The sequence below is a fragment of the Octopus sinensis genome, linkage group LG1 (genome assembly GCF_006345805.1).
Source record: "Octopus sinensis linkage group LG1, ASM634580v1, whole genome shotgun sequence".
In the NCBI taxonomy this organism is placed as follows: domain Eukaryota; kingdom Metazoa; phylum Mollusca; class Cephalopoda; order Octopoda; family Octopodidae; genus Octopus; species Octopus sinensis.
The window spans coordinates 140230735-140256376 of NC_042997.1; the positions used below are offsets into that span (position 1 = coordinate 140230735).

The 25642-nt window shown below is 33.8% G+C and overlaps 2 protein-coding genes across 5 annotated transcripts in view; one reads left to right on the forward strand and one right to left on the reverse strand.

Moving 5' to 3' along the window:
- The window catches only part of LOC115224366 (formin-like protein 3), a 69486-nt gene extending 65967 nt beyond the window's left edge, over positions 1–3519 (forward strand). For both annotated transcript variants that reach the window (XM_036505334.1, XM_036505336.1), the window contains exon 27: positions 654–3519. In XM_036505334.1, the coding sequence (XP_036361227.1) occupies positions 654–1030 (377 nt within the window). In that variant the 3' untranslated portion in view covers positions 1031–3519. The remainder of the gene's footprint in view (positions 1–653) is intronic.
- Positions 3520–9407: 5888 nt separating this feature from the next.
- LOC115211616 (cell wall protein RBR3) lies at positions 9408–24768 on the reverse strand. Of its 3 annotated transcripts, none has more exons than XM_036505348.1 (5): positions 24398–24768; positions 16827–17095; positions 15153–15287; positions 13415–13977; positions 9408–10265 (listed from the first exon to the last, which is right to left on the reverse strand). In XM_036505348.1, exons 2-5 carry the CDS (start codon positions 17056–17058, stop codon positions 9882–9884), a joined length of 1314 nt encoding a protein of 437 aa, XP_036361241.1. In that variant the 5' UTR covers positions 17059–17095; positions 24398–24768; the 3' UTR covers positions 9408–9881. The 3 variants fall into 3 exon arrangements, with proteins under 3 accessions (XP_036361241.1, XP_029636089.1, XP_029636106.1); XM_029780229.2 differs by having other exon boundaries at positions 9612–10261; positions 13411–13977; positions 24398–24765; XM_029780246.2 differs by lacking the exon at positions 15153–15287 and having other exon boundaries at positions 9612–10261; positions 13411–13977; positions 24398–24763.
- Between the last annotated feature and the right edge of the window lie 874 nt (positions 24769–25642).

The window sequence follows — 25642 nt, forward strand, 5'->3', positions numbered from 1 at the left end:
TAGCAGCTGAAAACTGGGGTCAAAGTAATCAACTTACTCCTTCCCCCAAATTGCTAGCCTTGTGCCTATTATAGAAATAATAATAATCCTTTCTACTAAAGGTACAAGGCCTGAAACTTTTGGGGAGGGGACTAGTCGATTACATCGACCCCAGTGTTTCATTGGTACTTAATTTATTGATCCTGAAAGGATGAAAGGCAAAGTCAACCTCAGTGGAATTTGAACTCAGAACGTAGAGACAGACGAAATGCTGCTAAGCAGTTTTCACAGCGTGCTAATGATTCCGCCAGCTTGCCGCCTTAATAATAATAATAATAATAATAATAATAATAATAATAATGATAATAATAATAATAATAATAATAATTATTATTATTATTTATATGAAAACCAAAATAATCTTCACAGCTATACATTTTTCTCATCTTATTGTCAGTTTGATTACTATTCTGATGCCCTTTCATGCCCATTTACCCAAAATTGCTTTTTGTATTAAAATATTTAAATGGAAATAAAATCTTGACAGAAATTTCATTGTTACATGAATGATTAGAAACATTTTCCGTTTTCTCAAGTTATGCTCTCAGTAGAGATTCTTCCTAGTTTATTAAATTTTATTTAATTTTGTAAATTATGACCGTTTTTTGTTATAGGTAAAAGATATATCAACTCTAATGACAGAAGAAAAGACGAGAAGAGGAGAAGCTTAAGACGAGAGATTCCCGTTTTAACAAACAGCAGTAATACAAAGCAATACCATTCAGTTCGCTCAACAAGAGAATTGCAGAACTTAATGGCTAAAGGCCTTCGAAGTTATAAGTCTCTGTCTTGTCTTGCAGATGTAAACCTTTCAAAAACAGTAAACATCAAAGAACAATATGCTAACAGATTTAATAATGACTTGTCTTCTCAACACATCTTGCCAGTCCAATATGATTACAAAGGCATAGGTAACAAAATAACATATATACATTTCACAGACAAGCAGATGCAAAAAGACTCAGAGAGTGATGAAGTGACTTGTCTATAGTTTACTTTCTTTTCTGACATCAATAAACTCTACAGTAGTCTCCACATTTTCTTTCACTGTAAAGTATATGTGCTGCTATAACACCAATACAAATGTTTACATGCACATAATGCTTAAAAAAGAAGAAAAAAAATTGTATATATTTGTAAAATTCTGTATATTTTTGCGTCAAGTTGTACATGTATAGTTTTCATATATCTTTATGTATGTGTTTGTGTGTGTATTTAATGTATGTGTTTGTGTGTGTGTGTATCATCATTTTCCATCTACAGGTTTTTTCCACTTGGATCATTTCACACTTTTACCCAACAGTCATCCTTTATAAGCTTCACATGTTTGTATTTGTGTAGTCTTCTCTATTACACACTACAGCTAATTCCCAGTTTTTCTCAAAGTGCACTTTTGCTCTGTTATTCATATGCTGTTAGTGTATGTCTAACAAAATATGCTCATCTAATGTGGTATACTATACATAGATAAGACTCATGCATTTCCTTTAAAAAGGTCAATGAAAGCAAGAGTTGAAAGATGCTTGTGTTTTATTGACATTCTTTGAGAAAAGGCAAAGGAAATGTTGCTCTCTATTCCTTGTGAATATAGTTAGTATAAATGTATAATTACTAACCAGTTTGTAATTAATTCCTCTTATAGTGTAAATTTTATAGACATTCAGTAATATATCAAGCTACATATTTTTGCTTGGTTATGTTTATAAAAAAATATAGATACCTTCATCGCAAACCAATTTTTACAGCCTACATTTTCGTTTTCTATATCTAACAACCTGACCATGAGTAACTAAATCTTGACATTTTTGAAGCATTAAATTGAGCTATTGACTATCTTTTATCTTTTACTTGTTTCAGTCGTTGGACTGTGGCCATGCCTTGAAGGGATTTTATTCAAACAAATTGACCTCAGTTCTAAATTATTTATATCTGATATTTATTCTATTGGTCTTTTTTGCCAAACCACTAAGTTACAAGGATGTAAACAAACCAACACTAGTTGGCGAGCTGTGGTGGGGAACATAAACACAAACACATATTTATATATCTTTCAGTTTCCATCTACGATATCTACTCTTGATATCTTGCTTAAAGTGCCACACAGTGACACTGAACCCAGAACCATGTAGTTGGGAAGCAAATTCCTTACCACAAAGCTACACCTGTTAAATTAAAGAATAAAACTTCCAATTTGTGGAAATTAATAATTATTGGAATTAGGTGAAATAATGGTGATGTGATGTATCAAAAATGTTAGATCTCAGTATTTAGTTTCAACCCATCAAGCTCTGAATTCAAATTCCACTGAGGCTGACTTTTCGTTTTTTATCCCTATGGGATTACGAAATCATGTACAATGCCAATATACTGATGGCTAATTCATTCATGTTATTACATGTCATATGAAAATAAAACTGTTATAGCATCATCAGTTATTAACTTAAGTGTATTGACCTTTTGAATCCACAAATACATTTGATTATACTTCAGAAAATGCAGAAGTAATGGGCCAGATGGATTTGTGTTTATAGCTGAAAATAATATTTCTGCTAATTAGTAAACTGTAAACACAAAACCATGTGGCCATGTAATTTTGTGTCTTTCTGGGGGTACAGTCTAAATATGCTGAAGCATATTTATAGGTTCAAAGGGTTAAAAGGTACCAAAAACATTTATAGCCTTGTTCTCTTATAAAACAAACAAGTAAAAATTTAAATGGTCAGGAATTCCAGTCAACAATTAGTAGCTTCATTGATTATTCTTTTTACTTAAATTTCATTATTTTAATTAATGGGCTGTCTGATATAGAGGTTTCGATATTTTGCATGTAGGTTGCAAAGCAATGTTGGTACTTGCTTTTTTGGGGAAATAATATCCTTTGTATTCAATTGAAATTATTTCAACTATAAATGTTTGAAATGAAAAAGTTGGAGACAGAGATTTTAAATTTTATATAAATAACATACAAACTTTTGTCGTTATTATATACTTCATATTTATATTATTTCCCAAGTATACCATTAAAATTTGCATATGATAGGAGAAATATAATCAAAAAGGCCATAGGAGCTAAGAAATGTAAACTTTTATAAATAATATTCATAGCTGAATTATGACCTTTAATGGGTTAAATTCTAAAGGCTATTTTATCCTCATTCTGAATAGGTTACACTAACTTAAAGATCAGTGTTGACATCACTATCATAAGAACATAAGTTCAAGTCCTAGATCAGGTAGCACATATCTTTACTTCAAATTGCTCATCTACTCAGGTAAAACTGAGTACCAACCTAGACCTAGTGCAACCCTTTCTGTCTTTCTGGAGAGTCAAGGGGTGAGAGGGTCAAAAGGGAGCCTGTGTCTACTTGCAACTTCATAGGAATGTAAAACAATCAGCAAAAGCAAGGTACATGTAAGCTGGTCATATTTGCTTGTGTGAAGGCTATGGGAATAAAGGTTACATATTTTCAAACACCTAATCCCTAAATTCTCTTTTGAAAAGCGAGAGAAAATACAAATTTCTAAGTGATGCTTTGAAGTAGGTTAAAAGTTTATCTTTCTAAATTAATATCAACCCTCATATTCCAACAGGTTTTCCCCATCTTTCATTGATTAGCTAGAGTGATTAATTTTTCTGTGAAATTTATCCATTTGGAATATCGTATTAGATATTTCAATCCATTTCTTTTCAGATTATTTATCTCTGCAATAACTCTTACTTTGAAAAAAATCACCTTCATTTCTTTAACTCATATTTTTCTATATTGGCACATAGGTGTGCAATACAGCATCTCTATGTATTTTGATCCTAATATCTCATCAGTGAAACCCAGCATTCTCAGGTTTAACTACTCCCTGTGTCTTCCTTAATCTACCTCTAGCACAGGTACTTCCCACTAACTACTTATAGTACTATGTTTTTTTTTAAACCCAACATGATCATCTGTATCAATTAATTATATGACTATCTGTGTCCTCACTTCTCTTATATATTGGTGCTCAATTACTTTCTTAATTTGTTTGCACACATACTATATAAGAACAAATATTTACTTTAATTTTCCAATCTATTTACAGTACTAACAGATTTTTATTTCCAATTTACTGTAAAATATTGAGCCAGTCATTTGTATAAAAATTGTATAAAGAAAAACCAACTGTATTGAATAAAAAAATGATTAAGTTAAATGTTTTCTTTGCATTATTCTATAAAATATACTTTATTTAATCCCTTAACATTCAAATTACTCTGCCAAATCTAATACTTATTCAGTTTTTTAATTAATCATGCATTATCTCATAGCTTTGAAATTTCAATGATGTAATTGTTTATTTTTAATATGACATTATAGCATGTGAGAGGCTGCAGCTGGCCACTAAACCAGGTTGAATAGGTATGTGGACCTGATATGACTGGTTTAAATGCTAAAGGGTTAATAGGAACAATTTAAGATTTTAATTTTGGTTTAATCCTTTACCATTTAAACTAGCTATATGCAGCACAAATAGTCTACTTGTTTTATGTTCACCACCTCCACTACAATGTCACTTGAAAAATAAACAATTGTATCATCTAAATCTTGAAACTATAAGCTAATGCATGCTTAATTCAAAATAATGTTAATGATTAGGTTTAACAGAGTAATCTGAATGCTAAAGGGTTAAATGTATTTGTCAAGATAAAATGAAAATGAGATATACTGGTATGAAACAGTTTCTGCGAAGAGTTTATCATCATTGTTTAACCTCCGTTTTCCATGCTGGCATGGGTTAGATGGTTCGACTGGGGTCTGGGAAGCCAGGAGGCTGCAGCAGGTTCCAGTCTGATCTGGCAGCTGGATGCCCTTCCTAATGCCAATCACTCCGAGAATGTAATGGATGCTTTTTTACATGCCATCGGCACAGGGGCCAGAGGGGGCTGGCATCAACCAAGATTGGATGGTGCTTTTTACATTCCACTGGCACAGAAGGCAGTCAAAACGGCACTGGCATCGGCCACGTTTGGATGGTGCTTTTCATGTGCCACCAGCACAGAAGCCAATCAAAGTGGTGCTTTTTATGTGCCACCGGCACGAGGATCACAACTATAATTTCCATTTGATTGTGATTTGGTTTTAATGCACTTGACTCTGTTACTTGTTTCAGTCATTGGACTGTGACCACTCTGAGGCACCAACTTGAAGGCTTTTTTTAATCGAAAAGATCAACCCTTGTACTTGTTCTATTGGTCTCTTACTGAATCGCTGAGTTATGGGGACATAAACAAACCAACACCAATTATCAGGCAGTGGTAGGACAAACAGAGAGACAGATTTATATACACACACACACACACACAATGGGCTTTCACACAAGATTTACTCACAAGATGTTGGTTGGCCTGGGGCTATAGTAATATACACTGGCTTTGTTTGAGTTAATTTTGAAAACAATGAAGAATTTAGTGAAATCACTTTGTCATTATTTAGCTGGTGTTTGGAACATGAATTAAAAAATGAATTTTTATAGATTTTAATTTAGATCACTTTAAATCAGGTTGTTTGATTGATAGAACACCAGGGCAGTCTAAGGCAGGCTGGCATCAAATGGGTTAAATTTGATTTTAAAATTCTCTAAATAATAATATATCTACTTAAAAAGAACACTTAGCACTGTTTCTTTGAAATTTTCCTTTATTTCTTAACATATTTTATTTTTTATGAAAGTTTAGCTGTTTCAGTGGTCTGAAGTGAATATTCAGCAGGTACTTTCTAACTGATAATTCCAATGTAGTACTCTAAAAAGCTTGTTATGTAATATACACAATATTTTGAGTTAAGCTTGGGTTTTAACAGTCATTAGAATCCTGAAATCCTCATGAAAAATAAATAAGAATCATAATAATGAATAACTCACTGTGTAACAAAGTTATTATTATTATTATTATTATTGAGTGAGAGAGCAGTGCATGCCATCAAAGTGACACTGGGGTAAAATATACGAAGCCCAGTATACCCATCATGACACCAGGCACATGCATCACAACCATATGTGTGCAACGTGGTGATCTCATATCAAGATAAACAGCGCATGACCTTGCAGGTGGGGCCCAGTTAGAATTTTCTTCTGGCTGAGTAACCTATCCCGCTCAAAAGGTCCCTGAATAAGGATTGTTGAATGAAACACCTATGTTTCCAGAGGTGAATCATTCAAACCCCAAAGAATTCCTCTCAACACATGGCTATGATGCTCCCCCACTACTTCTGCTAGTGATCAGAGATGCACATATTGTCAGCCACTAAGGGACATGCTCAACTGGTTACGGTCAAACAATTGACAAGCAAATCTGTGGTATTGAGCAGAATATTTACTGTAGCCCATCTTTTATTGGTCAGTAAGTATTATTTCCTATTTGTTTCTGTCTAGAAATCAAAGGAAATGACTACTATTCCCGTCCCTTCAAACTTTTGCTTTTATGACCTAGGCATCAAATGTTTTGAAACTGACTTATTTTCCATTGCATTTCAAACAGATTCAGCACCGAGTTGCTGAAGTAGAAATATTATTATAGCAAATATTCTGTTCGATAACACAGATTTGCCTGTTAGTTGCTTGACCTTAGCCACTTGAGCATGTCCTTTAGTGGCTAACAATATGTGCATCTTTGATCATGAGCTGGAGTAGTCGGGGAGCATCATAACCATGTATTAAGAGGGATTCTTTGGGATTTGAATAAATGTAACAAAAGCAAACTTTGAAGGAAATAACCATTTTTCATACTTTCTAGGGATAAGCAAATGGGAAATAACAGTTGCTACCCATGGACAAAAATTGTTACACAGTGTAACTTGTATTGTATTAACTTAGCTATAGACCACAGATGAAATTAAATTTCATCATATAAAAAACCCATGATGATTGCATTATGATACAAAGTCCTGACCTATGAACTCAACTCCATATTTTAACCATTCAGCTATTTCAACATTTTTACTATTATCTTTAGGTGATCTACCACAGAAAGAAATACAAGACAAATTTTTGTTATAAAAGCAAAGATTTGTGTGTATGTATAATGTGTTTCTGCATATTGGAGAAAAAGCTATCTTAGCAAAAGTTATATATTGAGCATATTTGGGTGAGTGTGTTCACAAACAAATACACCTATGTTTGTATATTGTCTACAATAACATGATGTTAAAATGAAGACAAAAAAGGCAATATTTCTTAAATTTCCAGAGTATTTTTATTAAAAGCTTTAATAAAATTTAATGACTAGGAAAAAAAAAACATTAAAAGGATTTTAAAATTTAATAAAACATTTGGTAAAATGGTTTATAAATAAGACAATAAATATAGAAAGCAAAACAAAACTTGGCCATAAATTTCTGCAAATCTCATTAGATATATTCAATCTCATGGGGCAGAATCCTTAAGAAAGAAACTTAAAGAACTAATGGACTAGACATGCAAGCACCTCATTAAGATCCAGATTACCTCACTAACAGTATACACAAGGTGTAAGTTACAATGAGCAATGATATTTTGCAAAACTTGTTTCATTTATTGTATGTGTGTGTGTATTTATATATAATGGTAACATTCAGACCAACAGATGTTGTTATACATTGCTGGTCATAATGCACTTCATAATGTTTTAGCTTTCAAATGATACCACCCCACTGGCTAGGTAAGCAGGTCAATATTTTCACCTGAATGGAATGCCAGTCTGTCACTGAGTTACCCATTTACAGCTGAATGAACTGGAACAATGTAAAATGAAGTGTTTTGCTCAAGAACGCAGCTGGTCTGGGAATCTCATGATTGTGAGTGCAACATCCTAACCACCAGGTCACATGCCTTCACAGACATGCGTGCATGTGTGCGTGCGAGAATTATGAATAAATCAGCAAATATTTTCAGTAAAGCTATTATTTTATACATAGTAGTCTTTGGATTAACTCATGTCATATTCCTGGCAATTAATGTCTGTTAACAAAATTATGTCAAAAATATAATGAAAAAGTAAAAGCCCTCAATGTATTGCACAAATAACTTGATAAATATTAAAATCCAGGATAAAAAAGCAATGAAATAAAAATATCTTCCAGTTCAAATATCTACTAAAATCGTTTTGTTTTGTTGTTCTTCATTTTAGTTACGACTAAATATTTTACTAATGAAGAAGTTTTCTTGTCAGGATATCTCTAACTAGCTACAAACAAAAATTGGATTGTAAGTTTCTAAATTTTTGCACTTTAACTGAAGAAAAAAAAAACAAGGTTCTTAAAACAGAGGGACTATCAAGCAATCCATCCATCATCATCACTGCCATCATCTACAGCATTTAACACATGTTTTCCCTGCTGGCATGGATTGGATGGTTTGACTGGAGCTGGCAAACCAGAAAATTGTCCAAGGCTTCGGCATGCATTCTACAGCTGGATACCTTTCTTAATGCATTTTATGTGATACAAGTACCAGCGTAAAATGCACATAGTACACCCTGTAAAGTAGTTGATGTTAAGAAGGGCATTTAACTAGACAGACAGAGACTGGTTTTATATTTGCATGTGTAAGAGAGTGAAAAGGAAGTCTACATTGAATTTCTCAGTGAACTCGGATTTCACTTGAACGTGGAATGTAAGATGTAATGGAAAGCACATACTTTCCCAAAGCAGTTCCACCTGCAAATCAAAACTAGATTGTATCCGTCAGATAATTTGAAGCTTTGATATCTTAATCTGTGACATGTTGTTTAAAAATATTTACTAAGTATTTTTGACTAGAATGAGAACTGTTAGGTACTTAAATTGTTGCCCTAACATAAAAAAAAAATGAAAAAACTACAACAAAAACGAAAAATAACAGACCAGAGCACAGTAACAAACTTGCAACAATATAGTATAGTGAATTTCAATTCAATGAATTTGAATCCATAAAATACAAATATAATATTTTGCTTGTTACAGTGTGCTTATGGTTGTGTGTTATGTTTTAAACAATCTTAACAACAGAATGACATCTAACATAATCAAAATCTTTGATAAATGAAACAATGTCATGAAGATTTATAAATTCAGAAATCCATGCATTGAAACAGAAAAAGGAAATTTGATGAAATGTGCAATTTCACAGGTATGTAATGTTGTATTTAATATAGTATCTACAAACCATTTAATGTGTATATGTATACATTTATGCATGTGTAGATAGGGAAGTATATATGTCTGTAGGGTTCATAGGAAATGAAATATAATTATAGAATTTAAATAAATAAACTTGGAAAGTCAGATGAAGAAAAAGAAATGTGTTGAAATAACTACATCAAGACAATTAGTAACTATTTCTGGTAAAATTAATTTCAAATTAAATACTCAAATGATTAAAAAAAAAAGCAGTTTTACTTTTGAGAAAATATAATTAAAATTAATAATTGTAATATATTGTTTTGGAACTTGAAACATCTCCAAAATAATCCTTAGACTTGTGTATTTTAGAGGAAAGTCATGAGGTCTTGTGCTTACACCCTCACATGCACCAACAAAATGCATTCTCCAAATAAATATATACATTAAATAAAGGCAATTTTCATCCCCTTTTCAAAGTTAAATGCATAAAAGTGTATAGTTGCATTTGCACCAAATTATTGGCCCATTCAGATTTCAATACATGGAGATATTAATGTACACAGCCATTATATTTACTAAAAGCTCCCTCCCACCACTCTCACACACAGAATTAGAGACAGTCAAGAGAAAATATTTTCTTCATTTGAAAAAAGAAAAAAAAAACCCTTAAGTGTAAATTTTTCATATCTACAATGGATCCAGCTATATGGATACAATGAAGCAAATCAAATTCTAATGGATGTTTTCAGGATTGCTAAAAGCACTTGAATCTTGTGTTCTTTCTGCATGACTGGGTAGAACCTCCCACTGGTCACCAGGGTTAAGAGAAGAGGACGAAGAGGATGATGTATCCCAGTTCAGGCCATCTGAAATGTCATGTGCGTTTACAGCCACAGTGTTGCTGTCAGAAATCAAGTTTGCTGAGGAATCTAGAGATGATGTCATTACATCATGTGACACTTCTGGCATGGATGCTGTGGGCTGTTGATTACTAGTACTGACCGGCACACCTGAAGACCGATGGCGGAGATTAGAGTTGTCTACAAAACTTCTGGGTGTCATTGATACAGCATCAGCAAGTCCTCCTAAAAGTTCAACATTTTCGTTTGTACCTGGAAAACAGAATTTTTTTTTAAAACAATAAAAAAAACAACTCATAATTTACATTTAGAAATTATTTTTATATCATTTATCAAATAAACTACTTGCAGATATGGCTGTATGGCTACATTGTGGTACCTTGGATAAAACCTGAGAATGAAATTTGTATGTCAAAAATTGCACTGAAGTCTGCCTAATACATATATACATAGATTTTGGTTTCCAAGTGGATTCAATGCCATAGTTCAGTAGAAGAATTCCTTCTTTTATTGGTTATGGTGTTTTTGCAGGGTAAATTGTCAGATATAGTATTATTATTAATAACGCTAATAAATTTTTGGAAAGAATAAATAAACTGTTAAGATATTTAGTAAAAGAAGGGTATAAATATGGTAAATTGGTTAAAACTTTTAATCACTGTTAAGGTGGGAGACTTGAAATTTGAAATAAATATGGGGTAATATCTAGTCTTCAACTTATCAAATATTTGTAAAGATTTGGAATTTTTACGATTTAAGTTATTTGCTTACTACATCACCAACATTGTTTGAGACAATTGAGGAAGAAGTAATTACATACTACATCATAAGGTAGTCTTTTAAATTCTAGAGGTGATGGAACTATGTGGCTTGAAAAAACATGTAAGTATTAATACTTATTATCTTTTAAACAGTTTTAATTTAGCTTTAATTGTAGCAACATTTTATAATAATAGTTAATTTACAAGTATACATTTATCAGTTCTTATTTAATAAATTTAATGCATCCGATCATCGCCGTTCGCCAGCCTCATCTGGCACCTGTGTCGGTGGCACATAAAAACACCATCCGAGCGTGGCCGTCTGCCAGCCTCGTCTGGCACCTGTTTCGGTGGCACATACAAAAAACACCATCCGAGCGTGGCCGTTCGCCAGCCTCGTCTGGCACCTGTGTCGGTGGCACATAAAATCACCCACTACACTCTCGGAGTGGTTGGCGTTAGGAAGGGCATCCAGCTGTAGAAACACTGCCAGATCTGACTGGTCTGGTGCAGCCCTCGGGCTCCCCAGACCCCAGTTGAACCGTCCAACCCATGCTAGCATGGAAAGCGGACGTTAAATGATGATGATGATGTTTCTATTAGTTACTGGTAAGTTTACATTAAAGCTTGTTAGGGTAATATATATTAATATGTATGTAGTGTTTTTATTATCAACTTTTGAATTATGAAATAATGTATTTCACTCATAATTATTATATTATTCATTAAATTAAATTCAATCATATTTTGTTTTGGAGAGAATTGAAATAAAGCTTTCATTTTTTTTATTATAGTAGTAACTATGGAAGAATGGTAGGATTATTATTTGTATGGATTTAAAGATTGGTTGCTATTTAGTATATAATTTGGTTATTGTAGGTTTATCAATAATACTGACACAGATGCACATAGATTTATGTGTTTCTTTGTTGTAGTTTAATCTTGCCTATATTTAGATTGAATGTGGTTATTAAGCTTTTACTTTTATATTATACTATAGAAGACTGTAAGGAATAAAATGTATGACTTAAAGGTTTGGTTGCTGTTTAGTTACATATTTAGGAGTTGGTTATAGATTTACTTATTGAATTTATTTACCGATACTGTTGTACACAGGGGGAATATATGGATAGTTTATCCTGTTCATGTTATTGTACTAGCATTATCATGCGTTTGAGAATAACTTATTTCTGTATATATATATATATATATATATATATATATATATATATGATAATCTGGAGTATACCCACCACCACTACCACCATCTGAACTTGAAGAGAGTCACGAAGAGAAAATTAATCTGGTCTAATCCTCCATTTAACCTAGAAGTTTCAACCAGCATAGCTAGGAGCTTCCTGATGCTAATCAAGAAACCCTTTCCTAGAATCCAAAAGAATTATAAACTTTTCATCTCCTACAATATTGAGGTTAGTTACTTCTGCTTAGACAACACCACTTCTAACATTGCATGCTACAATAGATACAAACACACCTAAGCTGCCAATGTACATCCCAACCTGTAACTCCAGAATCCTACCAACTTCCTGCTGGAAGGATCCTGCATCATAAGGTCTTTGGTCTATAGAGCCACCTTCACATCATCTGGTAGCATTACAACACACTACATGGACATGACAGCCAATGACTTCAAGGGAAAGTATACACAGCATATGTATATGCTTCAGTGGATAAAATGCCACTAAGTACTTTGTGGAACTTCCGACTGCCTTGCCGAACTAGGTGCCAGGAACCATGCATCAGGTTGTGACTCAGTAAAAGAGACAAGTTGTGAAAAGGTGAGTCTGACAAACAGGGAACACAATCACCATGAAGGAAGCACTGGAGATGTCATAGCCTCAGCATATGTCTGTGCATCATCAGCCATGGCATGCCCAATCTTCCATTCAGTGGGGTTGACAACAAATGGAGTACCTGACCACTGGAATGTGTCCCTTCAACAGAAAGCAGAAGAGTATGCACTCCAATTTAGTCAGATGTAAACTGAGGCAAGGCACAATGATCAAGTGGTAATATATAACAGAGGTGATATATGCATTTGCCACCTCTGCTCAACCTTTCAGAGATGGTTTTCTCTCGGCCCATTTCTGGATGAGATTGGCTACCCTGTTCATCACCTTATCCCAGTTCTTCTCCACTAGGTGATCTGGACTAAATCAGACTCCAAGCAATTTAACAGGTCCTTCTGTCCAGCGTGCCACAACATTATTGGAACTTCTTCAAGTTCCAAGTGGCAGGCCCACTGACTTTTTTTTGGTTAATTTTTGCTCCTGTCATTTCCTCATGTTCTTTTAGAGCACAAGGCCAGCAGTTTTTTTTGTGGGTGGGGGGGTTGTAGGGGAGGGAGTAAACTAATTACATTGACCCCAGTGCTGAACCGGTACTTATTTTATCGACCCTGAAAAAAATGAAAGGTAAAGTTGACCTTGGTGGAATTTGAACTCAGAATGTAGAGACAGACAAAATGTTACAAAGCATTTTGTTCAGCATACTAATTCTGCCAGCTTGCCACCATGTTGCTGTTGTTGTTGTTGTTGCCAGCTCACCATCATGTTGTTGGTTGATGATGATGATGGATGATGATAATGATGATAATAATAAACTACAGTTTTTACTCACTTGAGATTTGGCTTTCATTGGGTGTATCATGCCTGGCTAACATTTCATGGTCCAGTTCAGTATTTGACACTGATTGTGACTGATTTGATTCTATAATGTTCTCCACATTATTTGCCTGGTTATTTGCTGACAGCCCAACTGGAGTTGAAGTTAATACAGTATTTCGGGTCGGAGAAGTGGATGTCAGATTTTCAACAGGTACTGATGATGTTGTACCCGATGTTGCTAGCTGTGAAGCCAGCGATGGATAGATTGTATTTGTTGGTGAGCTTGTGATAACAGGATTGTTATCTGAAGTGGAATTGTCTGGCTGAGATGATGGAGCTGATGGAGGAGATGGTGGGTCTGATGGCGGAGATTGTGGTGGAGCTGATGAAGCAGTACGTTGTTGCTGTTGATGGTAGTTGTGAGCATGCTGGAACTGCTGATGAAAACGATTGAAGACATCAATACTTTTATGAAAGACAAATAAACCAACTGCCACTGAGAGACTGAAGACAATTGATAATACACCCATAAGAATGAGTACTCCTCCTAAGATGATAGTTGCGAATGTTAGGACAGTACCTGAAAATTAATAGGAAATAAAATAAAACTGTAATCAGTGAAGCCAAAGTATTTATGTAACAAAGTAGAACAATTTCAAACCATTGTTTAGTAGCTATTCTCTATCTCAAAAAGTAATGTGATAAATATCTCCAAGAGCCACCAAGATTTGTAAAGTAAGTGCTTAGCTCTGGATTCAGTAATGTTAAGTGGATAAGAGAAGAATTTGCCTCTCAATAAAATAGCAGTGGATAAATAGGTAAAGTTCCTGTAAAACATGGTACATATTCCTGCCTGCTATATGAACTGAATCATATTGAAGTAATTATCTCACACAGATATCTACCACAATATCTTCAGTGGAAACGAACAAACAGATGGTATGGTATGATATCTTATCTATTCAGAAGTAACACCCCTAGTAAGTAGAAATCTAATTTCAAATCTTAAAACAAATGTTTATTTTGCTTACTTTCATTGATCATGCAACATAATCACAATATTTCACTTTTATACTTCAGTTCACAATTTACAAGAATTTAAAACAGAAACTCTCTTTAGTAATGATTATAGTTAGCTTGAACAATTAGCATCAATACAGATTTCATAACATAAGATTTAAAAGCAGCATATCTAAGATAACCTAGCAGTCTACATTCAATGATCCCATGTACCATGCCTTTTTCAGATTTAGCAAAATTGGGATAATTTTCTATCATAACTTTTGATTTTAAAATATAAAAATTAAATTTTAATTTCAATAAATAAAATACACAAGCAGGAATGTTTATGAAACCTAAAACTAGATTCCTTTGAGCACAAAATTAACTAAAAGATTAACAGTATATTGTGTGTAAGAGGGTGAAAGTTCATTACATTTACATGTTTGGAAATGTAAACTATATTAGAAATTTCTAGAACTGTATCTGAACCTATGTGATAAATGCTAAAAGCCATAATATACTTCTGAATTATTTAAAAGATATGATTTCAAAGGACTAAATTTAGTATGTAATCTGGCAGCTATATCTAATAAGATACTGCTGCCTATACAACAAACAGAGAAAATGATGTTTTTACATAATATTCTGTCTGCAACCATTATACTTATCAATCTGAATAATTTCAATACTATCTGAAAAAAGTTACTTGAACAAAATCAGATGATATCATCTGTGCACAATCACATGCAATACCTGCTTGTGATTCATTGAATCCTGTGCTGATGTTTTGTTCAGGATTGTCACTTGACATGGCTTGAGGACATCTGGTCAGCAATTGGAACTGTTCCATTAAATATCGTTCCAGAGAAGAAATGCTGTATTCAGAGCCTGTGAGTCATAGTGTAGAAGGGAGTAGAGTTAGGAGAAAGTCAAATTAATTCAGTGCAGTTAAATCCTAAGTTAAAACAGAGGAGAAATTATTCTTAGACAGTGCCAAAATAAAGTGGTGAAACAACAGAAAAAAAATAAGGCTCATTATCTATGACAACTTAAAGGCACAAACTAGTGTATTTATATACGTAGTCTTTATCAACTTATTAACTGTTGGATATAATTTCTGTTATATCCCCTATTTCTGGGATGAGGTTTCATTAATATAAAATATATATTACACTTTTCTTCAAAACCTCTTTTGATTGACTGTCTCAGGAATAGTTAAATCACTGGCTATCTTCATATTGTTTATAAGACAAAACTAATAACTACTCAGTGAGAATGATTTAGGTATATAGTACATACTAGTCATAATAGCACATCACCTGGAGGCAACTAAAGATTCAATAAGTTACAGTTTGGAAAAGCAAATAATTCTGAAACATCATGCAACAAAATGTAACTATAACATTAATATTATTTTTATGACTCATATCCTTACAGAAGATATTTCTTTTTTTTTTTATTAGAGGAGGAAGAGCAGCACTATGAGAATTTTACTGTAAAGCCTTTGAGACAGGTAGGAGGTAAGTATAGAAGTAACAAAGTCTCATCAACTGCTAAAGTATTAATCTATCCTCAAACCTCATTCAAATACTTGTAACTGAACTCATTCTGCCTTCCAAAGGCTACATGTGGAAATAGAATAGTTTTCCTCATTATTGATACAATATCAGGTTTACATTGCAGTTGAACATATTTGTACAACAGCAAATTTTTATCATTTCACTGAATGATGTTTGAAATATTTCTTTATGAGTCATTCATTCATTTTAATGTAAAAGGATTCAATTGCAGTATTGTGTATGATAAAGCCATTTGATATTTTCCTGTTAGCTTGGGGTCTCATTTCACTGTCATTCTTTCTCTTTTATCATCTGTTCAGCCACAAGGCAAGTATGGGGTGATGAAATTCAGAGCCTTGCCCTCAACACAATATAATACAACACTGTGCCAGCAGATATACAAATTCACAAGTCTTCAGCCTAGAGCAGTGATTCTCAATCTTTTGTAATTTCATGGCAGACAGAAGATCAAATAAAATTATTGGTGCACTTTGAGCATTAAAAAAATGAAAAATAAAAAATTAGATTTTAACATGAAATATTTAGAATATACACAAAACAATTGTGTTATTTAATCACTCATACTAATACATAACAAAATTATGAATCACATTACAATGGATTTAGCAAAGCTTTAAACCATATTTGAGAAAAATCTTTGGTACACCTAGGTATCTGTTGTGATCCATCAGTGTGCCATGATGTACCATTTCAGAATCACTGGTCTAAAGGCTTACCTAATTAGAGTAATTCATTGTACAAAAGCAAGCATCACAGTTGCTAAACATGCATCAATCTAGACATTGCTTTCTAAAAAAAAGATATTACATGATTTGAATAAAAATGAAGGAATGTTAAAGATACTTACCTTCAAGAAACATAAACCCACCAAATGTAAGGAAAATACTGAAAAGTGTAAAGGCAAAGAAACAGGCAACAGGCACACTGCATAATACAATAGTAAAAATTCCAAACATTGTGATGAAAGGATGGTTGGCTGCAAATGTTTTTAGCTTCTCCAAGCGGTTAGTAAGGTCAAAGTTTTCAACCAGATCTTGATAGATGTGGGAGAGAATTGTGCTGAAGCTTTCATTCTCCATTTTCAGCTGTTGGATGGATTACTTGCAGGTACTTTAACTGTAAAAGAATGGAATATTTGAGTATGTGTAGGTCTGTATTTATGTGTATCTTTGTGTGAATGTGTGTTTATGTATGTGTGTATACACACACACAGACACACATGCACACACACACACACACACATTACATGTCATACAAATTGAGACATGATAAAATTATGGATGAAGATCTGTGTCTTGTACTATAATTAGACCAACGACATTACAATCAGAATATTATAGATAAATAAAAGTATTGATTGTCTGAAATCAAGTGTTACTAATTACTGCCAACAATGTGCTATGACTAACGATACACCAGCAATCTAAGTGGGCTAGTTAAATGCTATTTCTAGAAGATAAGTTTCTATGGTCACATACCTGTTTAATTAAGATAGGTTAGAATATTTATAAAGCATGTTATCTTGAAATTGTGCTAGATTTAAGCAATAAAGTTGCTCAAGACGATTTGTTCTAGATGCTGAACATCCTCAAAGTACATGTCAATTTTGTTTAATATTCAAAGATCAAATTCCTTTCCAGCTAGTATATAGACATATCATTCATTTATCTTGGACTGGATAGGCTTAAGTTATCCAAAATACACTGCAGTGAGATGAAGTTTTGGTAGAACTCCAATGCATCTATGGGACTCATGTGTCTATAAATTATCTGTAAGGTTAATATGTATAATAAACAGAATCTGCTATTTCTCAAAAAAGAGTACTATAAGGATACATCTACTCACCCCTAAACTATATCTTATTACCCTTCCCACACCTCAATACAGGTCCCGGCAATAATATCGAAGCCACTGGAAAACCATGGATTTGTTTGGGAAATTAGCTTTAATCAAGGAAAAGGGAGCCAAGGTGGGGAAGGGTACAGGAAGATGAAGGTAGGAAGGAAAACATAAAGTGGTAAAAGATGAGGACGGAAGTGGAAGGAATAAAGAAAGTTTAAAGGTAAACAACGTCAAATGCCTGTGCATACATCAGGTTCTAAATAGGTGATGATAATGTTTTGAAGTTGCATGATAGGTACTTCTTAAAATGCCTGAATTTCCTGAATACCTCTGATCTTGTGTTTAAAAGAGGGTTTGGTTATGAATGTTTTGAGGAATTTCCTCTTCTCTGCCTTGCACACATCACATCTTTTCTTGATAACATCTTAGAAAGGTCCAAGGCAGTGAGCTGGCAAAATCATTACTGTATCAGGAAAAATGCTTAGTGACATTTCATCCAATTTTACCTTCTGAGTTCAAATGCTACAAGGGTCAACTTTGCCTTTCATCTTTTCAGGATCGATAAAATAAGTACTACTTGAAAACTGAAGTCAATGTGGTTGACTTGACCCCTGCCTCAAAATTGCTGGCCTTGTGCCAAAATTTGAAACCTAAGTCAGCAAGCTGGCAAAATCATTAGCATTTTGGGCAAAATGCTTAGTGGCATTTTGTGTGTTGCAACGTTTTGAGTTCAAATTTTGTTGAGGCAGACTTTACCTTTCATTCTTTCAGGGTTAATAAAATTAATACCAGTTCAGCATTAGGGTTGATATAAATAACTTATCCCACTCCCAAAATTGCTGGCCTTGTGCCAAAATTTGAAACCAATACCTTAGAAAGGTCCAGATCCAATATGGTATAAAGGAAACCAATCACATTTCTTTTAAGCAAGTCATAGTGAAAATGAGAACAACATATATTGGGATTGAAAATATAAAAGAATGTTGAAAATTTCCCTCCAAACTGATACAAAGACACACACATACATAGATTTACCATATAATATATATATATATATATATATATATATATATATATATATAATATATATATATATATATACATACATATGATGGGATTCCACAGTTTGTTTACTAATTTCACTCACAAAGCATTGGTTGGTCCAGAGTTATAGTAGAAGACACTTGCCCACAGTACTGTGCAGTGGGACTGAACCCAAAAACATGTGGTTGCAAAGCAAGCTTCTTAACCACACAGCCATGCCTGCACTTATGAAAAAGTAAGAATATGGCAGTGTCTAAAACTAGAGGAGGGAAAGATGAGAACAGAGTAAAAAAATACCTGAAAAAAAGAGTAAGCCTAATAAAATATGAGAATAAATTAGATGAGCAATTGGCTGGAAATGTGACAGTGAGCAATGCATAATGGCACAGGGTAAAGTTCTCAAGAGTAGTAAGATTATTAACCAGGGGTCAACTAGTAATGTATGCATAAAGCATACTGTTAAGATAAATATATTAATAGTGAAATCAATGATAGATAATGAAAAGAAAGTTTACTAAAGCAGGTGATTAAGGCATCTATAAATAAAGTATGAATAATAACAATAATTGTTTCTGACACAAGGCCAGTATATCCTATACACACAGACAAATGTATTTTGTGATAGGATATAATCATAGCCATCACTTACAGGCGAGTTTGACCTGATAGGATGTGCCACACTTTTGCTAGTTGTTTTATGTATGCATGTAGTTGTGAGCAGACATAGAAACTCCTTCAGTTCTTCCACTTTCGACTTAGTGGGAAATCCAGTATGTGACAGCTGGAGAGAGTGGGGAGGCTGTATAAAAAATTTTTTTTAATGGTTTGTACTCATTTTTCAGCTGTGTTGTTTTCCAAACATAAGTTAATTAAGGGATATTTAACATGTAATGAGAAATTACAATTGTAGTAACTGCTGTAAGTTGGCCAACCAAGGTAGAATGAACCATTTTAGGAGCAATAATGGGGTATATCCAATAGATTTAATAGAAGAATCAATAAAAGGGGAGAAAGAAAAACCTTAAAGAAGTCAAATCTGAAACTAAAACTACAAGCAAAAACACTCCAACCATGACAATCCAGTTCTTTCTTTCCATCATAATCTATCCTAGGATACATTTTTTAAATATGCTTTTAGTTACAATGGTAAGGTATGGTATAAGAGAGATTTGGCACTATTGTTAGCAAGTTGAGCCAATGTCCTCATTTGGTTGGATGTGGTTGTTAGGAACCTACCATGTGGTTAACTTTTTGTTTTTCTTTTACAAGGTATCAAAAGAAATAGATTAAAAAGGCAAGACTCTTCTATTTCATTTAAAGAATTCTATAAGCAAACAACTTTTGAACAGATTTGATCAAGTGGATTATCTTTCTCAAAATGAAGAGACCAAACTTGAAAGACATTTTCTAATATGGATTGAACATTTTTACCAAGAACTTCTGATCTGAAACTGTCATGATATTGGAGTTGGGTTTCAAAGTCATGAGAAAATAGTGAAAACAATCAAAGAATTTATAAACAAGAGTACTCAGAGAGAGCAAACCACCGCCAAGGTAACACCAATGTCCTCTCAATGATTAGCCGGAGATGATTTTTAAAATAAGAATATCTGAAATAAACTTGACTGCTCTCACAAATGAGAATACTAAAAATTAACCTGACCGCTCTCAAAAATTAAGTAAAAAAAAAAAAAAATGGAAAAATAATGCAGAATCCTTGTTCAATACCAGACTGATCTCAAGATCTAATCAGTTTGTGCCAGCTACAAGGCCAAATATCTCCGAAAGTTTCATCTAAATCCATCCAGTGGTTCTTGAGATATCTTGTCCAAGCAAACAAACAAACACGACTGAAAACAATACCTCCACCTTCACTAAGGCAGAAGTAATAAAGAAAATGAAACTACTCTAGTCAACTGCAAAAACAATTTACAAACATTTTAATAGGATCCTTTTCTCAGCTAAACATAACCTACATTTTCTGCTGTGATTAAAATAAGGCTTGCATTCCTCTAAGATTTTCCACTTGATGTACAATTCTCAGAGCATCAGCAGATTTACCTAAACTGCAGGAACAAAATTTTCAGCCCATACCCACATGAGAAGATATATATATTATTTTATGTACAGGTCCCACCATGATTATAATCACTAGGTTCTCAACCTCTGGCTCTTCCAACATCACACTCTGAAAATCCAGCAAAGTCTTTAACCAAAACATACATCAATATACAGACATACATGTGCAACCAAACACAGGCTTAAAAGTTTGGACACCAACTCCTGCAAAAAAAAACCCTCCCAACATATATATATACCAACCCCTCTCATCCCACTGCATATATTTTCACCCACTGGACTCTTGCTGCTTTACAGTCACTTCAGATTCTTTAGAAGCCAAGAAATATAACCCTTGATAAACCCCTTGCCTATTAGCCTCCTGCTACTGTGTTTCATCTTTCTTCACAATGACCACAAGTCCGATGCAACATTTTTTCACCTCCAGTAACAGAGAGCAGTTACCATATTTTTTCCATACCTGCCACCTCTGAAGAGAATATGGTGTTAGTTAACACTCTGCTCTTTAATATCTGATTATCCGATACCAGTGTGAAACTGATTGGTAAGATTGGCTGAAATCTATAATACTGTATACTTTCATTGATATATCCATTCTACTGAGAAATATATGGGTGCATATTTTTCTGAATTATGGATTCTTGGACGACACACATATTTAATATAAAGAAAGTTGCATTCCAGTGGTTACGACCCTTATAATAAACAGTAAGCTAGTATTATCAACAAATATAACTTTTATTATTTTGAGCAAGTCATTTATACACACACACAAGCATATATTTATATATTGTTTCAACTATTAGACCACGTTTGGATGGTGGTTTTTACATGTCACTGGCATGGGGAGCCAGTCAGGTGGATCTGGCAGTGACCCACGTATGAATGGTGCTTACTGCATGCTACCAGCACTGGTAATGGCCACAACTACAATTTCCATTTGATTTTGATTGACTTGACTCAATAGGTCTCCTCAAGCACAGCATGTCACCCGACAATTCAAAGGTACTTTTTAAATGGGCTGATTATGCGACGCTGGTGTAGGCTATGGCTGTGATCACACTTTCCTTGCTGGGTCTTCTCAATCACAGCATATCTCCAGAGGTCTCGGTCATTTGTAATTGCCTCTGAGGCCCAACGTGCGATGGTCATGCTTCACCACTTCATCCCATGCTTTCCTGGGTTTCTCTTTTCCATGGGTTCCTCCCACTGTTAGGGAGTGACACTTCACACAGCTCTCCTCATCCATACATAGCACATGACCGTACCAGCACAGTCGTCTCTCTTGCACACCACATCTGATGTTTCTTATGTCCAACATTTCTCTCAGGGTGCTTACACTCTGTCGTGTGTTCAGACTGACATTACAACACATCCAGCGGATCATACTAGCTTCATTTCCTTCGAGCCTATGAATGTCTTCAGCAGTCACGGCACATGTTTCACTGCCATGTAGCGTGACAGTTGGCACACATGCAATCGGTCTTTTTTGCCAGACCGGTAAGTTACGGGGACCAACACTAGTATACACTAAGCACCTCTATCGCAACGGAATGAGATAGTGAAAATAAGATAATTTGTTGAAAAATTACTGTTTCAGTACATGCCATTTAAAACATTTGCGAGAGCTGAGGTGCCGCACGTTCGCGAGGGTGTTTGGCTGTTCCAGTATTTCAACCTCGCTATCAGACATGGTACAGTGTTTTGGGTTATCTCAAAAACTTTTTTGAAAATATCATTATTCCCTGGTGCGATGTAAAACAAGGAGGGGGCTGTGCCCGCCTTCTTATTTTATTTACTTTTCTTTTTACACAATTTTTTGGGGGCATTTTTCTTACTTTTTCTACGGAAATGTATCGTGTTCTTCGATAAATAACTCGTGATTTATTTTTAAAGTTTTGGGAAATCCCTGAAATCACATTAAATTTTTATAACACTTTGTTCCCCACCTAACGTTTACGCTCTGATTACAAAGATTCCAAATATTTTACCGGAAATAAATGAAACGATAAATGAATTTCATCATTTCGCTGCAATATGTACCAAATCAATCTGGTGGTGTAACCTTTGTTAAAAATATATTTCATACAATAACAATCTTTAAAAAAAGTAATAAAAATGTATCTTTGAAGTATTGTTTGTTTTTCTTCAGAAGAATTAATGGCGTTCGTGTTTGTATTGTAGATGTTACTCAGATTAGTTTAATTTTCTTTTAATTTTGTGGCCGTAATATGCAAGAAAGGCTGCCGATTGCCAGAACAAATACGAGATAGTCACGCCTGGAAAGCTTTTGGTCAAATAGTTTGTTCGATTATTGACTAACATCAATAAAATATCTATCCCGTTACCCAAAAGTCTGCATTATGTACGCAGCAACAATAGGAAATAAACAACGACGCAATTTAATTGAAAACAATTGTTCCTAAATCAACCTGTATTAAGTAGTACTATTTGCACTTTTCTTAATTATGACATATCATTATCAACAAAGGAACAGTTAATTTCTGTTTAAGAATATATATTTTAACGGTAGTAAGATTATTTTGATTAAATGTATGAAGGAAAGTGTATTTTAAATAGGATCCAAGAACTATTTGTGTACTTCTGTTATCAGAAAATCAAAATACATAATTTATCTCAATTTACGTTGAAAACAATAGGAAAATACCCCGAGACCCTCACCCATGTGTCAAATATATATAAGGCGAGCTTATCAAATAATACCTATATATTTATCAAATAAGAGATACGATGCCTATAAACATCTGCAATCCACCTCTGCTCTTCAAATTCAAATAAAATGTCTGCGTCTCTCGGCGACTATTAATTAAAAGGAGGCTTCTATGGGGTCGCTCGACTTGCTAATAGACCCAAATTATTCCTCTTATACCATATCGTCTGAAACAAAACATGAGTTACAGTATACCAAGGGCTATATTATCCAATGCTCCGACATAAGATGGATGGCTACGGCTGGAATGCCTCTGATCTTAGATCAGCTCCATTAGTGTTGACTTGCGACAAAAAAAAACGTCCATTGTTTTCATGAAGTAACACTACAGAATTTAGATGGCAAATATAGGTGATGTAGTGTTTATTATTAACACAGTACAATTTCCTACCGCGATGCTCATACACAAACACACATATACAGAGCAGAGTAAACAGATACACAAACATGCGGAGCTGAGTAGACATGTGTAAACAAGTTTTATTATTAAAGTACAATTCCGCCGATGTCGACCTTGATTTTCATCCTTTTGGGGGGTCGAAAAAATAAGTACTAGTTGAGCATTGGAGTCGATGTAATCGACTTATAGACACCCCCAATATTTCAGGCTCTGTGCCTATAAGAGAAAAGATTATTCTCATCATTACGGTACAACGAGCAATAAAATGTCCAGATAATAGGTAACATAAAAAAAAAACAAAAAAAAGATATAGATAACTCACGATAAAAGCAATTCAGATATAATATTATTACTGAATTGAAATTTCGACGTTGGTAAACGATAATTTATAAAGCTGCTCCTGATCCAAAAGTGAAGTTAATTAATTCTACAAGATGTGAAAGTCGCTATTCAAGGCAATGTGTCGTAGTTTTCACAACACAGATTAAGAAAGAAAACAAAAGCAGTAACTTAGAAACGCAGCGGAGGAAAGTAAAAATGGCCTATCTCTTTTGTTTTATAGATAAACTTAAGTCCTTCAACTGTTGAAGAAGCCTGCTTTTGTTTTGATTACAGGCCACAAACAATTGTTGAATTATTATTAAAGAACACAAGACAGATCGGGCTTTTTTTCATGTCTAAAGCTTCAGTAGTTTAATACTCTAACCTAGTCTTGTTCTTTAACTACAGAGTTAAACGTCTATTCCAAGGACAATATTGCATTGGACATTTTATTATTTGTTTTTATTACTGTAGTTACAAACTACTATAGAAATTGGTTCTTTTTTTAATTATTAATATTTTTTAAATTGTGTTCCAATATTAAAAATATTAATCACTTACCTAATGTTTTCTTTTTCTTTTTTTTTTTAAATTCGTTCAAAATGATTCTTCACAGATGTTGCGGAAGGTTCCTAATAAAAACTAATAATTTCTACGAAAAACTAAATCGCTAAATTAATAATTCGAGAATTCGTTTATAATTTAAACGACATATGTCTATAATCTACTTTATAAACGTTTCGTGGAAAATAGTAGAAATTTAGTCTTTAGTCATTGATAAATCTTCGCTAAAGACGTTTGAATGCAATTTGGAAACTCCGAACAAAAAACTTTATATTTTTGATTTATTTATCTTCCTATTTTTGTTTTAGTTATTGGACTGCCGCCATGTTATTGCTCTTGGGCATTACCTTAAAGAATTTAGTTAGGAAAATCAACTCCCAGAACTTATTTTCAAAGTCTGGTACTTGTTCTGTCGGTTTCTGTTGCCGAACCGTTACGGGTGCGTAAGCAAATCAATACCACTTGTCATGCGATAGTGGGAGACAACTACAATACATACACACTCGTGTGTGTGTGTGTGTGTATATATATATATATATATATATATATACACACACACATAAATTTGGACACAGGCGATTATTTCTTGTCTTGAGATTCACAGTCAAACGGCTGGGTGGAATTGCGCGAAAAATTACACAGATGTATATACTGATCCGGTGGTGATGCTGGGCTTTTTTTT

Coding starts and splice junctions, on each gene's coding strand:
- LOC115211616 (XM_036505348.1), bottom strand. CDS start 17,058: ATGGAGAATGAAAGCTTCAGCACAATTCTCTCCCACATCTATCAAGAT. Junction 13,978..15,152: donor ATTCAATGAATCACAAGCAG/GTATTGCATGTG, acceptor ATTAATTTTCAG/GTACTGTCCTAACATTCGCA. Junction 10,266..13,414: donor CACCCAATGAAAGCCAAATC/TCAAGTGAGTAA, acceptor AAATTCTGTTTT/CCAGGTACAAACGAAAATGT.